The sequence below is a fragment of the Nothobranchius furzeri genome, chromosome 12 (genome assembly GCF_043380555.1).
Source record: "Nothobranchius furzeri strain GRZ-AD chromosome 12, NfurGRZ-RIMD1, whole genome shotgun sequence".
NCBI lineage: Eukaryota > Metazoa > Chordata > Actinopteri > Cyprinodontiformes > Nothobranchiidae > Nothobranchius > Nothobranchius furzeri.
Genome location: NC_091752.1, coordinates 67,068,388 through 67,083,449, shown reverse-complemented (window position 1 = coordinate 67,083,449; position 15,062 = coordinate 67,068,388). Strand labels below are relative to the sequence as shown.

Here is a 15,062-nt window from a genome sequence, read left to right as displayed (position 1 = left end):
GTCTTCGAGAACAATTATTTCTGCTGACGCCCAAAGAAACACTCGACTCGGATTTAGTTTCAGATGAGCAGGAAGAGGTGCTGAAAGTTGAATTACGTTTCTAGAGTCTCGAGGTCTCCTTGGAGGAGCTGCCTCGCCGATGTCGGGACGTGTTTTGCGTCTCTTGCTGAACAGGAGGACGCTTTAGGCTGCCGTTTGCGCGTTATCGGCGCCCTGAGGAGGGGTGGTGAATGTCGTGTGATTTTTCTCGTCTGACTTGAGTGAGGCTCTTCGGGGGAGACGCTCGGTCCGGATTAACATTCACTTCCCGAGACATTTCCTTCAAAATTCACCAACAAGCTTGTTGAAGATTATTTCAGTCGGGCACAAATCAAGACCCTTTCATGCATATTTATCCTCTTCCTGAACCTGGATCTCCTCCTCCTTTCTGTCTCTCCCAGGTTTACTGCCATATTTCTGCGAAGGGAGATGAAATATTCACCAGGAAGCTGTTGTTTTCCCACAGGGTCTCCCTTCTCCTCTCCATCCTGCCACCTCTTCCTCCCCTTATCACCCGCTCCCTCCTCCCAATCATCCTGTCATTGGAGCCGTCGTTAAATTATGCATGGATTATGTGAGTTATATCCTGTAGTCCTCCATCACCGTTGTTCCATCCTTCCCTCCGGTTACATCCATTTTCTGCCCATCGGTATCTAAAAATGGACTTCTGCTAATGTTCCTATTATTGGTTTCTATATTTAGCTCTCGGCTCCATCGGCTCACTTTCATCCGTCTAATTCAAGCGTTTGAAACGTCTCAGAGGAAGATGAAGCTGCGTGTGAATGAAAATGTGATGGACGGCTTTTTTTCGCGCAGAGATAAAAAGAAGAAGGAGGACGAGTCTGGGATGTTGAACTTCCTCTGGGAACGCAGCGAGTGCCAGACGTCAGCTGTGTCTAGAAACGAACATACGGAGCGCCGCTCTTCCAATGCCAGCGTCCCTCTGTCGTTCCATATTGACCGTTTATCCCCTGCGTGTGTCTTTATTACATGTTCCACAAGTATCGGGCGGGTGCCAGCGGCTCTGGTACGGGAATGTTGATGAAAGGGAGTAGAGCCTAATCCCGGTCCATCCTCATCACCTGTTAATGAGATTCAGAGCAGGCGTTGGAGGAGAGGAACGTCTAAAACATGCAGGATGGCGGCCTTCGGGAACCGGGTTGGATGGAAAGTGTTGTTTAGGCTTTTGGTCGACCGTAGCAGTCCATCTGTTTCGTGCACCAGCCAGATGTTTTTGAGGTGGGGATCCAACCGACATCTGGGGATGACGGCGCGTTGAATCCAGACTACTACAGCAAACGAGAACGTTCCTGTTCTTCCTGCTGGGGCTTTGGCACCTTCGGAGTGGTTGGACTGGCTGACCCACCTGTGAGGTGTTTCGCCTACACACCCAGCTTTCTGAGATGTGGATCTGAACACGAGAGGAGTTGCCGGTTTTCCGGTTTTTCCAGCTGAACTTAAGTTGCTTCCTTTTCTCGTCTCTTACACAAAGACTGTGAATGTTGTTATCCTCGGGGGAGAGAGAATCCCTAATCCACTTTCCTCCCATTCCCCTCTGCAGGAGTCACTAACTCTTTCTTAAAGAGAAAAAAAACAAAAAAAAAAAACAACTGGAACCCACCTCGGTCAAACTGAGAAACCCGTCATCAGACCGAGGCCTCGGGCATCTCTCGTAACGTCTCACCCTAAAGCACTCGTGAATGTTCTTTTCACAAACCAGGACGAGACAATTAGTCAAACTGTTTAAGTATTCAGTGAACTGGTCGTTATTTCTGACAGATGTCTTATTCTGAGTCATTTAAATGAACAAGTTTTATTATGTCATCCACAGGAGAGCCTCTCTGCTGCCTCCTGGTGACCATGTGGAGCGTCAGCGCCGTGATCCTGGCGCTCGCCGCCTTCAGCTCCGCCGACTCTGACTCCCAGAGGCCGAGGCACGACTCCAGCCTGGAGATCTGTATCCTTCTTGTGTGTGTGTGTGTGTGTGTGTGTGTGTGTGTGTGTGTGTGTGTGCGTGCGTGCGTGCGTGCGTGCTCGTATGGGAGTGTGTGTTGCATCCATGTGTTTCACACAGGAGTTAAGTGCACTCCCTGTAATTGGAAGGTTGCAGTTTGAACCCACTCAGTTTGTCGCTGTCGCCGTGTCCTTGGGCAAGACACTTACCCCATCCCCTTGCCTGCTGGTGGTGGTCGGAGGGACCGGTGGCGCCTCTGTCAGCGCGCCCCAGGGCAGCTGTGGCTACATCGTAGCTCCTCCCCACCAGCGTGTGAATGACCGGTTGTGTTGCAAAGCGCCTTGGGGGGTTCCAGGACTCTAGAAGATGCCATATCAAATACAGACCGTTTACCATTTACACCTGTGGTCCTGACCTCCTTGTCAGACAAGCGTCTGTTTGAAACCAAGAGGAAGGATCAGCTGAATGCGCTCAAGAACCTCGTGGAGCTGAATGACATCAACCAGCAGTACAAGATCATAGACATCATGCTCAAGGGGCTGTTCAAGGTAAGGGTGTGTGTGTGCGCGTGTGTGTGTGCGTGTGCGCGTGCGTGTGCGTGTGTGTGTGTGTGTGCGCTCCCTCAGAGCAGACAAGGCCATGAGGATCAGAACACACACCTCCTGTTAGTGTTTGCAGCTGTTTGAAGGACGGGGAACTGAAGGTTTTGGATTCAGGACCCTTGCCAGGATGTTTGTTTTTATTCGAATGCTCGTTTACGTTCCTCCTGTTTGAGGACGCCACACTTGGAGCTTTAATTTACTGCACACGCCTCCAGTTCTCGGCAGTTATCCATGAATCAGAACAAGGACATCCAGCACAGGCAGAAAAACCCCGTCAGCACTTCTGGGCTCCGCTGATGCCCGACAGACTGTGATCTCAGCTGCTGTCGGTGGATTTAACGCATCATGATCCTCATAATTTGAGTCCAGACCCTCAGGGCTGCTAATGAGATGGTAGACTTCCACGTTGGGGTCAGAAGTTCTGTGTTTGTCTCTGAAGGTCCTGGAGGACTCCAGACAGATCCTGGTGGCAGCCAACATGCAGCCCGATGACCCCTTCCCCATGGACGACAAGATCAAGGAAGGTTTGTCATCTTTACCCCTCAGATGTGCTGTCGGGACGTTTTTCTCTGCCGTATCTCACTGAACTGTGACTGTTGGTGACAAATTTTGAACAAAATTCACACAAGACTTTCCTAAATGTCTCAAGCATCACAGGGGCGTTTGTTCTGAGTGAGTCTGAGAGGGTCCTCCACCCAAGAGGCCACCTTATTTCAACTCAGCAGTGGGAGCCAGATTAGTGCAAGGATGTTTTCTATTCATTAGTGCTCTTTTTTTTTTGATAAAGACTTTGTGCAAACAAATTAAGGCACTTTGTGGCTAAATTACAGCAAACCAGTTTGCACAGCAGTCTTGGACTAGAAGTTATCTTCCAGCCAGTTTATAGAACTCAGAGCCTTAAAGAAGACGAAGAAGAGATCTTTTCTATAATGCCTCTCAAGATAAAAATCAGGAAAACAAAAAATGTAAAAAAGCATTTAGAAAATGATTAAAATATATTTAAAATGAGCGAAAAATAGACAATTGTGATTAAAAAATGTAAAGAGAGAGTGAATAGGAAAGAGGGAAAGCAGTGGATCCTGAGGAAGGTGGAATAGGTGGGGAGAGCAGAACAAGGAGAAGGTGATGAAGGTCACACCAGAACCAGCCTGAACAGGTGAGTTTAAAGGAGACCACTGAGTCCACTAATCTCAGGCTCAGGGGGAGAGAGGTCCAGAGTCTGGGGGCCTTAGCAGCAGATGATCTGTCACCTTTGACCTTTAGCCTGGTGCTGCACAACCAGTAGGCTTTGGTCACTGGACCTCAGGGACCTGCTGGAGGTGTAGGGACTGAGAAGATCACCAATGTAAGATGGTGCTTGTCTGTGTAAAGCCTGATTTATGCTTCTCCGTCTGCGTCAGTGCGGAGACACGCATCGCCATTATCCGTCCTTGCGTAGGGCTCCGGCAGGCACGCAAGTACGTACGGAGTCGAGCCCTCTTTTTTTAAACATCCGTCAAACGAGACGAATTACGCAAGCTTGTGATTGGTCAGGACGCCGCTGTTTACAGCTCCGCCATTGCGCCCTCAAAAACATAAAGAGAGCCGAGGATAACTAGCGGCAGACACGGAGAAGCTTGAAGAATACCTCACGAAAACACTCTAAAAACATGAACGTTTAATTCCCCCGTGACTGGAGGAGTGAAAAGATGCGCAGCAAGCGTTTTATTTGTGGACGGAAATGACAGGAAACGTGTGTTTAGAGGTGGCGAGCGCATGAAGTGGAGGAGAATGAGAGAAAAATATGTCCGTGTTAAAAAGTCTCTTATATACACAAAAAACACAAAATAAACACTATCTTGGACCGATACATGACAGGATACCACAGAACAGCGCTACGCCCTCTGGTGTCCTGCAGGGCAATTGCTTTGCAACACTCTCCAGGAGACGGAGAAGTATGAAAGCAAAACGCTTCCATCAATCCGTGCGTGTCTGTCCCTTGCGGAGCTGACGGAGAAGCATGAACCAGGCTTAAGGCCCTATAGACCAGAACCAGGATCTTGCTCTAAAGGAGCAGTACAGCTGAGTCTCATCTGCATACAGGTGATAGAAGAATCAGCTATCTGTCCAAGGTGGTGTGTATATAGTAGAAACAAGAGCAGACCCAAATCAGAGCCTTGGGGTACCCCACAGAATAAATCGTTGGAATCTGGCGTGATTTATTTATATAGACACTGAAACTTCTGCCAGACGGGTCCGATCTGAACCGGTCAAGATTGTTAACTCGGGTCTCTACCACCTCTAACCTCTTTTCCTTTTTTTTCACTCACTAAAACCTCCCCTTATCACTGCTGTTTTTCAAGCTCCACCCACATTTGCTGCTGAACACGCCCAACCTAAGATCTGCCGTAGTATTTTAACTCATTCGCTGCCAGCGTTTCTCACTGTTTTTACTGTCTTTTAAGAGTCACAGAATGTTTTGCGCTAGGATGATGTCGACACCAAAGCAACCAAAAAAAAGCGGAGGAAGAGTCCGCGTGTTTTGAGCGTTATCTGTTCTTTCATAATCCGTTGTTGAATTGTGATCGGCAGAAGCTTTTTCGGTTCGAGCCTCACTTTTTACAGCAGCGTCCCAAAACGATCTCCTAACACATGGATGTTCTGCTTCCTGATCACATGACGTGTGATGTATGCGGATGAAGATCGGCTTTAGAGCTGAGATGTTTGTTCTCATGGTGCGGGGGCTCGTACGACGCCCACACAGTGAAAACATGCAAATGACGACTAAAGTCGTCATTTGCAGTGAACGAGTGAAATGTCACCAGTGTCCCCTGAGCAGCGTCGGCCATTAGCTAAACTTTCCTTTTTCCTCTTTATCAGCTCTGTTTGTGCCATCAGCACAGATTAAACCTCAGACTGTGTTCACTAATCACCCGCTTCTGTCTCCTCACAGCTTATTCACATGTAGTGGAGAACACAGCATTTTTTGGCGATGTGGCGTTGCGCTTCCCGCGGATCGTCCATCACTACTACGACCGTAACGCCGACTGGGGCGGCCTGCTGCGCTGGGGGCTGAATTTCTGCAACCAGACGGGGGTGTTCACAGGAGGAGCCCACCAACATGTCCTCACACTGGTAAAACCAGACGTTCCAAACGTCACACTCTTAAGTGAAAGGGGCCTTCACAACACAAGGAAAGCAGCTCGATTTCAGGCCACGAGTAAACGCTGCACAGATGTTCCTTTTCTACTGGCTGCTGCTAAACAAACCCTTGTGTAAAGGAGCACGCTGAACTGAAAGTGATATAACGGAAGCAGTGCAGTAAAACAGCACTGATGAAATTGGTGTGCAGAAATGTCAATCCTCGGTGTTGTGAAGAGAAAAGTACCTGTTACAGATCTTCTGTTTTGTCGCTAAAGGTGTCTGATCAGCAAAGAAGGACAGCATCAGACAAAAGTAACCCGAGTAACCAGAATGTAGATGATGATGATGTCATCAGGAGAAAACGCTTAACCTGATTATCTGGGTTCAGTTCCACCAGCCGCATCCAGACCTGATTTACTGTCAGACCTACAGAATACAGAATCACTTCAATGGTTCAAGTCAAAGCAGAAATCCAGAGTTTTTTCTTCAACTGCGCCATCTAGAGGCTGAAAAAGGTCTACACCTAAGCCACTCTGCTTACTGCTGTGGTTACGGCGGCAAGCAATGCCTCTCATTGGTGAATGTTCACCTCTAGCCCAGGAACGGAGCTAAAACATATTAGTGGTTTTAGGGACATTGGCCCTGTCCTGGCACTCACCTGTACTTAAAACAATGGTCAGATTATAAGTGGATGCATTTCCAAGTCCAAATGGGAATTTCCAGCTGGAAAATTTGTGTAAAGATGTTGGACCTATCCTTGGCCCCTCAGTAAATAGTGTGCCCCTTTGATGGCCCCATAGTCAGGAATATCCTTGGTCCACCACTGGCTGAAATGCATCGTTTTAACATGATATCCTCACGTTATGCTGTTTATGTTTATTTATAAGAGTTGCTTGTTAATAAGAAAGATCACCAACTCTATATCTGTCTAGGTGTGTACTCAAACACTTGTGCATGCTCTGTGACTGACATCTGTACATAAGTCTAACGCTATTGGCTAATGCTGAACGGCACTCGGTTCAAACTACATGGAGCTCTACAGGACAGGGACTTAAAAAACCCACATATATTGCCTACATTATATCACAGTACAAGGTAACATTATCACTTTTACAGATAAAAAAGCACACATCATTCCTGAAATGGGGAAAACTCTGGAATGCCGCTTACAGGTCAGAGGTGATGATCAAGGTCAAAACCTCCTGACTAGGGATGAGCAAGTACACCACTCTCTGTATCTGTACTGGGAGAGGGCGTGGCCTAACCTGGAAGTGGGCGTGGTTTAACCAGAAGTGGGTGTGGTTTACATCAATACATTATTTTAAGTCTGATCAGAAGTTGCTATGTGTATTGTTTACTATTTACAGAGCAGCCTCAGAGCTGAGATTAAATGTTTTTGATCACAACAGTAAAGGAACTATTACAGAACAAGTTTTTCAATAAAATCAGAACATTAATATTTAAGTGCATGAATTAAGAGAGAGAGAAGAAAAGATCTTTTCTATAGCGCCTCTCAAGATAAAAATCACACAGCGCTTCACAAAAACAAAACATGTAAGATAGAAAAAATAATTTAGAAAATGATTAAAATATATTTAAAATTAGCAAAAAATAGACAATTGTGATTAATACATGTAAAGAAAGAGAGAGAGTGAATAGGAAAGAGGGAGTGGATCCTGAGGAAGAGGAGAGAGAGGAAAAAACAAAAAACCCGACCGGAGTGGAGTGGAGGCAGTGACTGACGCATGCACAAGCCGTTTTCAGCTCTGTCTTGTCAAGTGCACCACGTACATTACGAAAAAAGTAATTTTAAATAACTTTAAAGTAACTTTAAAAAGAGGCGAACTGAAGAAAACCTAGGGAGTACTGAAGAAACGTGAACAGTGAAGCAAGCACAGAGAGATCCGTTACTATGTGTGTGTGTGTGTGTGTGTGTGTGTGTGTGTGTGTGTGTGTGTGTGTGTGTGTGTGTGTGCGTGCGTGCGTGCGTGCGTGCGTGCGTGCGTGGATGGACCGGACGCCGACTGAGCTGTGAGCTCCCGGCTGCAGAGTTTTGTGTGTAGGGAGGGGCGGGCGCTCTATGTGACTGGCCAATCACAGAGCGTGAAGACAGTCAGTTACCCAATGAGGATTTTCCTTCAGCAGGATTACAGATATTTACGAGTTTTACTCGTTTCATGCTCGTATTCGTCAAAAATGCTTTATCCGTACCGGATACTCGTCTGAAACGAGTATCCGGCTCATCCCTACTCCTGACACAAAACTTTCTGGGAGGTGTTTCTTCTAGGTCCTTCTGGAGTCAAACTAACACCAAAACAACATAGCAGTCATGGTGGCGGTAGTGTGGTGGTCTGGGATGCAACTGATGGAACCATGAGTGTCTAACCTTTGACCTTATATGGGCCATTCCTGCTGGGAAACCCTTTAATGTGTCTGCAATAGACAGTTCTGTAAAGATGAGTGGGACATGACTCCTCCACACAGATGAGACTCGGTCATGCTTGATGCCGTTTAAGGGTCGGTTCGTCTGATTTGGAGTTTAGTTTGCTGAAAGCAGGAGACATTTGTAAGGAGGAAGTACGTTTTCACAGCTCCTGTCTCTAAACAACACGTCTCTCTGTGTTGAACGTTCACGTGGTGTTTAAAGCTGATCAAACGTGGCTGCAGGTCTCAAGGTTAATTATCTGAACCTCTGCTGGGATTAGTCTGTGGTTTTAGCTTTGTGCCGTAAGGATTATAACCTAAATTATACCAGAGACCAAGCTGTAGTTGGATTTATGAGTTCACTCGTCTCTGATGCAACAGATTTAGTCACTTTGAAGAAAACAGTAACACATCTCCTTCCCCTCTGCTGTGATTTTTCTGCTCCTGCATCAGATGTCCCAGGAGCTCGGAATAACCGAGAAGTCTGCAGACTTTCTGAACCCGTACCGCACAGAGAGAGACGACGTGAGTAGCATGCTGCTCTGTGCTTCATCCCTCCTGACGATTCACCCTCCATCCAGAAATATACACGAGTACCCCACGTCACATGCCATCCCTTTCAGGTTCTTCACACTGCAGAAGCCTTCCAGAAGATCCTGAGAGAGGAGGAGAAGAGGAGGAGAAAAGAGGAGAAGAGGAAAGAAATCAGGAAAGGCCCTCGCATCTCCCGCTCTCGCTCTGAGCTATAGCGCTTCACAAACTAGAGAAACGGTGGAGGAGGAGGGTGTGAAGTCCATGAGACTTGTGAACTGTGATGGCGGTGAAGACAACACGTCGCCGTCGGCTGAGGCAGGTCGCTCTGGTGAAAACAACCCGAAACCTCACCCTACAGAGACCGAGGCGGGGGCTGCTGTCCACCAGCAGACGCTTAGAATGAGAGAATCTAACTGTATGTTTCTGGAAAACAAGGGAAACTCACATTTGAATACGTGAGAGTTATCTCAGAACTTTGGAATATAATCTGTTTTAAACTTTTACGTACGAACGTTACAAACCCCTCATGGATTCGTGATGTGTAAAACCCTGCGTGCTTAAACTGTTCCGAGCCTACATTTAACCTTATTGAGACGCGGCCTGCTTTTGTTTGGGTTGTGCTTAGTTGTTTGATGGGAAAACTTTCCGTTTGGTGCTTTTCTAAAGAGAGTCTTGTCGTAGCTGCCTGAGTGAGGACGCTCCAGATTTTGTTTGCTGAAGCAGAATATGATTTATGCCTGAATGTTGATTCATTTTTTATTTTTTATTTTAGGGGATCGCCACCATTCTTCTCTTTTTTTACTTCACACTTTAAAGAACTTGTGTTGTTGTCGAGCAGGAAGTGTGTGTGTGGACCTCCACCTTGTCTCTGTTCATCGCCTTTTGTCAGATTGAATAATTTAATGATTTATTTCTATGGAATGGAGATTGATGTAACTTTAAAACAGTATAACGACTGTTATATAATTATATGTATATCCAGAGAAACAATATTCTTGCTGCAGAACCAACAACAAGCCATTTTGTTTACACGTTTAATGAAATAAAGTGACGAGATGCGGTAAAAGCGGTCTGTGGCGGTCCTGCTGCGGTCAGCCAACAGAGGGCAACAACAGAGCCGTTTCTCTCCACTGGAGGCCAAATGTTGGTGTTTGGAGGCTGAGAGCAGAGGTGGACCTAGCTTGGCTGCTGGAGTTTCAGCAGAGTGAAGAAAGACGCCGTAAAACACCAGGAAACGCGCTGAAACATGGACCACGGTAGGGTGACCTTTTATCCTCCATGCTTGATTCCCCGTCAAAAAAGTTAGCAACATGCTAACGATAGCGCATGCTAATAGTTTATGATTAGGATGAAAGGTCAGAAGCGCGCTCAAAAATAGATCTCTACAGTTGTGGCGACGTTTGATCGTTTTACGACATTAAAACTGGGATTAAGGCATTAAAGTTCATCCTAATGAAGCTACAGCCTCTGGTTGGATGTGATTATGTGCAGAAACTTCTTGACGCGCTAACATTGTGTTGAGGGGAGAAAGTGCGGACTCAATGGGTGTTAAAACAAACAGAACAAAGTATGGAAAATAGTTTTTTTTTTTTTCTTTTATCATCAAAGTCCTTTACTTGTGTCTTGTCCTGTTAAATAGCCTGTACAAGACGCCACACCGTGGCGGAGATGTTAGCTTCATTTGTTGGGGGTGGACACGACGAGGCTGAAGTTAGCCTCCGATTCGGGAAACGGCTAAAGGGCCAATACACCCAATTTTTCTCTACTCTGATCATCTTTAATCTGCTCTAGCTCAAAAACTACAACAACCACACTGTTCAAACCTGTTCTAGATGATCCTACTGTAATAGCAGATGGCATACAACCTTGTTTGGGGTTTGTGAAACCTTTCCCTGATTTGTGAAATTTCAACAAAGCATGATTTATGCGTTTTTTCAGTATCTGGCCAACGATGGAGCAGCTGCAGCTCAAAAACTACAACGGCCACACTGTTCAAATCTGTTCTAGATTATTCCACATTAATAGCAGATCAAATAAAACACAGTGTGGGATTTGTGAAACCTTTCCTTGATTTGTGAAACTTCAGCACAGATTGTATTTTTTCGGTGACATGTAGCACAGTTTCACAACAGCCACAACTATGCAAAAATTACTTTGATGTTTGCGTGTCTTAATTAAAAACAAGCATAAGTATTCAGCCTCGAACGTTTTTACTCTCCGACATTCCAGAGAACTTCAGATAATTGAACGTCTCTCCATTTCTGTTTTCAGTTTAATGAAAAGTTCAGCTTTTTTGCTGCAAGAAAAAAAAGAGAATTTTTCAGGTATTATATATTTCTCCATTCCCAAAGAAGTATAAAAAAATCTTTTTCTTGCAGATATCTTTCAGTGACTCAGATTGTCTTACCTCTCATCCATCTCACCATGCTCATTCTTCTCCGCTGCCTCAGCCCTGGTTTCAGAAAGGTGACACTCCGCGCTTTTCAGAGGTGTACGATACATTACGGTTATATGACGGAGTTCCTGTCTTGAGAGCTGGCCCGGGAGAAAAAGACTACGCCGTTAGAACAATGGAGGAGCGGAGGAATTGTTTTGGAGGCATATTTTCAAGATAGTCAGACTATCCGTGCTCGCTGACATGTGCTACTATGGGGCATGCGCAGACCGATTTTTAAAAAAAGGCTTTGTTGAAGTTTCACAAATCAGGGAATGGTTTCACAAATCCCACACTGTGTTTTATTTGATCTGCTATTATAGTAGAATAATCAAACGACAACATGGAATTAGAAATAACGCACAGTAAGAACACACCTAAGATAATCTAGAACAGGTTTGAATGGTGTGGCTGTTGTAGTTTTTGAGCTAGAGCAGATTAAAGATGGTCAGAGTAGAGAAAAATTGGGTGTGTTGGCCTTTTAGCCGTTTCCCCGAATCGGAAGCCAACTTCAGCCTCGTGTGGACAAGCCACGCTGTGGAAGCCCATTCTTGCCACTCTTGATTTAAAAAAACAATCTAATTATGACTACTATGCAATTATGACTACTATGCTATCTCATAATCATGAAATGTTATCTCACGATTATGAGATACTATCCATAGGGAGCCTAAGTCACTTCCGCATCACGGGTCCCCGGAAGAACGAAAAAAAGAATGCAAGCCAACGGGGCTAAAAACGCTATTTTCTAATTCCGTTTGTTTTGTGCCATGGATTTCACATGATGTCCGTGAATTCTAAAGACACATTTTGATACCAAGAATTCGCTTATTGGGGTGGGGTGGGGGGTGTATTTTAGGTTTTGTGTGAAAATAAGTCCAGGACTACAAATGCGCTTCACGTAAGTGATGTCATCGAACCGGACACGGAGAAAACAGAGAAAAGGACTGGAAGTTCAGCAAACTTCCCACAGGAGGAAAGAACCACCATAAATCTGGTCATGTGGTAAGTAGCAGCTACGCTAGGGGGAGATTATGTAGGGACGTCACACATGCGACGTGCCGATTTTTTCTAGTTTGTAGTCACGCTAATTACGAACTTTAACAAGCTGATAAATCTCAAAGTACGTGACAGGCGTGGTTGAAACACATCATTTGTGGCCTTAAAAAAGGTCTTAAAATCTTAAATTTGGCTCCCTTAAACCTGCAGATACCCTGAAATAATACCGTTAAAGAGCAGATTGTAGACGAAAGTAGTCGAGTGTGGAAAGTGGTCTTTAAATTAAATTATTTAATAAATTATGAGATAAAATATTTTTATCCGAGTGACCGAAATGGGCTTCCATACAACTGTAACTTCTGTGGTTTGTCTAGATTTCTCCGCTACATCTTACCTGTCGCAGGTTTTAGAACAGCCATTTTAGGGTTTATTGCTTTACCCGAACTAAGTAAAAGTAAATAAGTTAACATGAACTGTCTAATCAAATCACTATTTCTGTCACCGTGTTTCCTTCAGAGAAGGAGAAAAGGGTTTATATGGACGGTGGAGGTGACCAGCCCGATCGCACATGGGGTGAAGAACTCCGACTGGTCCTTGTGGGGCAGACCGGATCTGGAAAGAGTGCGTCTGGAAACACCATCCTGGGCCACAGACGGTTCCTGTCGCGGATCAGCGCCAGCTCCGTCACCCAGGTCTGTGAGCTTGGGAGCGCTGAGCTGATAGAAGACACACAGGAGGATGTTCGGGCTGTCACGCGGAAGAGGAGAATAACGGTGGTGGACATGCCAGGTTTTGGGGACACCCACCTCAGTGTGGAGCAGACTCGTGCAGAGATAGCTAAATGTGTGTGTGTGTCTGCCCCTGGTCCACACGCGTTCCTCCTCGTGGTGCCAATAGGACGATACACAGAAGATCAAAACCAGGCTGTCAGCCAGCTGACCTGCATATTTGGAGAAGAAGCTGTCCGTCGTCACACGGTGGTCCTTTTTACCAGGGGGGACGACCTTGAGGGAACTGGGATTGAGGAATATGTAAGAGAAACGGCCCCTGCCGGTCTTAAAGCTCTGATCGACAGGTGTGGAGGCAGATACCACGTGTTCAACAACAAAGACCCGAATAACTCCATGCAGGTTAAATGGCTGTTGAGGAAGGTGGATGCAATGGTGCAGCAGAATACCGGGAGGTTTTATACTAATGCAATGTTTTTAGAGGCAGAGGCCGCCATCACAGAGGAGCTGAGGGAGCGAGGCCAAGCCGAGGGGGAGGAAGACCAGGTTAAAGTTGTAAAACGAAGAAAGTGTGACTTGGAGTCCAGTGGAGGAGATTTTAGAGTCGAGAGGTGGAGTGAGGAGAGTAGGAGGAGCGCCTTCGGCCTCCTGCGTGACCGGTTCAGGGGGAGGCGTCAGGGTGTTGGCAGGCGGCACTCTCTCCGCCTGTCCCTGAGTCGTTTGAGGAGGGAAGCTGCACTCTCTGCCAAGGTGCTGAACAGAGTTAAGATCCTGGTGGTGGCTGGAGCAACGGGCATGGCGGTCGGCGCCGTGTTTGGGGCAGCTGCCCCTTTAGCCGCTGCAGCAGGGGCGTCCCTAGTAGGAAACTCCGTATCCTTTGCAGCAGGGCAGTTAGCCGGGATGTCGGCAGCAGGAGGCATGGGTGTCGGGAAAGCGGTAGGAGCCGTAGTGGCTGCAGCTTCTGGAAAAACAGCCGTGGCCCTTGGTGCAGCAACGGGTGGAGTTTTAGGTGGTTCTGTGGGAGCTGTTGCTGGTGCTGAGGCTGCTAGTCCTCAGGAGGGCGCTTTAGATGCCCTGGGCCAGGTTGGTGCCATAGGTGGGTCTGCTGTGGGAGTGGCAGCATGTGTGGGCTGTGCCCTGGGAGCTGGTGCTGCTTTTAGCTCAGCAGCTCTCCTCGCAGCAGAACCTGTAGCTCAGGGGACTTTAGCTTTAGCAGCACCGCAGCACGCCGTGGCCTCGGCTGCTGCAGGAGCTGGACCTCCTCAGTGTGCTGCAGCTTTAGCTCAGGCGGTGGCTACGCATGCCCCAGTGGTGGCTGGATCAACAGGGGCTGTTTGTGATCCATCAGGGCCTGTGGTGTCCTCGTTGACCCGGGGGGCTGTTTCAGACCACTGGGGCACCGTGGCAGTAACTACTCGTATCTTGAGCGCTGTGGCTGAGATTGGGAAAGCTGCAGCAGGCATTGCTCTGGCGGGTGGTCTGGTAGTGAAGGTGGTGAAGGAGAAAGTGAGATCTGGAACAGGTGCGACGGAAGCCAGCTACTCGGAAAAGAAGTCCTGTGAGATTTATTGGAACAGATAAAAGTTAAAGGCCATATGTGTCCTTTAACAGCTTTTCTGTTGAAATATTCAAATAAAGACATCCACATAATCTGATGCGCTGTAAACCCGACCAGGTCAAACATCACATTAAAAGTGTTTGAAGCTGTTCATGGCTGCTGTGGCATTTAATCTTAAGTATTTTGTTTTTAGGGAGGAGATAACCACAGATGTCTTCTAAATTCACTGTTGAATTAAATCTCATGCTAAAGGTTGTCACATGGGTTTGGAGGGAAGCATTTAGTCACAATTCAAACAAAAAAAGGGTAAAATGATGATAATAAAGATGTGGTTAACAGTGTTGGGAGTAACGCGGTGCAAATGTAATTAATTACTGTAACGCATTGCTTTTTGCTGTAATGTGGTAATAAGGCATTACAGGGAAAGAAAATGGTCATATTTACTCGGTACAATTGTCAGAAACACAGTAATTACAATGCATTTTTAAATCCAGAAGCAAGTTGTGGGTTTCTTCAAAATTCAAATTGCGGGAAGGCCAGGAAAGATCCAGTATCTACATATATGACGTCATTTATGGACTCAGAGTTGCGGGCATCCTATGAGCAGAGAGGACGCAGCGGTAATGGCTCCTGCATTCACAAAATGGCTCCACCAAAACAAAATAAT

General features: G+C 46.4%; 2 protein-coding genes across 4 annotated transcripts in view; both read left to right on the top strand.

The window, feature by feature from the left end:
* The window catches only part of ccdc134 (coiled-coil domain containing 134), a 32,033-nt gene extending 22,291 nt beyond the window's left edge, over positions 1 to 9,742 (top strand). For 2 of the 3 annotated variants that reach the window (XM_070542862.1, XM_015945280.3), the window contains 6 exons: positions 1,871 to 1,996; positions 2,420 to 2,541; positions 3,035 to 3,119; positions 5,528 to 5,709; positions 8,596 to 8,667; positions 8,766 to 9,742. In XM_070542862.1, the coding sequence (XP_070398963.1) occupies positions 1,871 to 1,996; positions 2,420 to 2,541; positions 3,035 to 3,119; positions 5,528 to 5,709; positions 8,596 to 8,667; positions 8,766 to 8,891 (713 nt within the window). In that variant the 3' untranslated portion in view covers positions 8,892 to 9,742. Of the gene's footprint in view, positions 1 to 636; positions 1,781 to 1,870; positions 1,997 to 2,419; positions 2,542 to 3,034; positions 3,120 to 5,527; positions 5,710 to 8,595; positions 8,668 to 8,765 lie in introns of those variants that run through there. The other variant, XM_015945281.3, reaches the window with a different exon arrangement.
* Positions 9,743 to 9,793: 51 nt separating this feature from the next.
* Positions 9,794 to 14,544, top strand: LOC107376266 (uncharacterized). The gene is made up of 2 exons (XM_015945277.3): positions 9,794 to 9,932; positions 12,626 to 14,544. The coding sequence occupies exons 1-2, from the start codon at positions 9,923 to 9,925 to the stop codon at positions 14,416 to 14,418; spliced, it is 1,803 nt and encodes a 600-aa protein (XP_015800763.1). The 5' UTR covers positions 9,794 to 9,922; the 3' UTR covers positions 14,419 to 14,544.
* Positions 14,545 to 15,062: the final 518 nt, after the last annotated feature.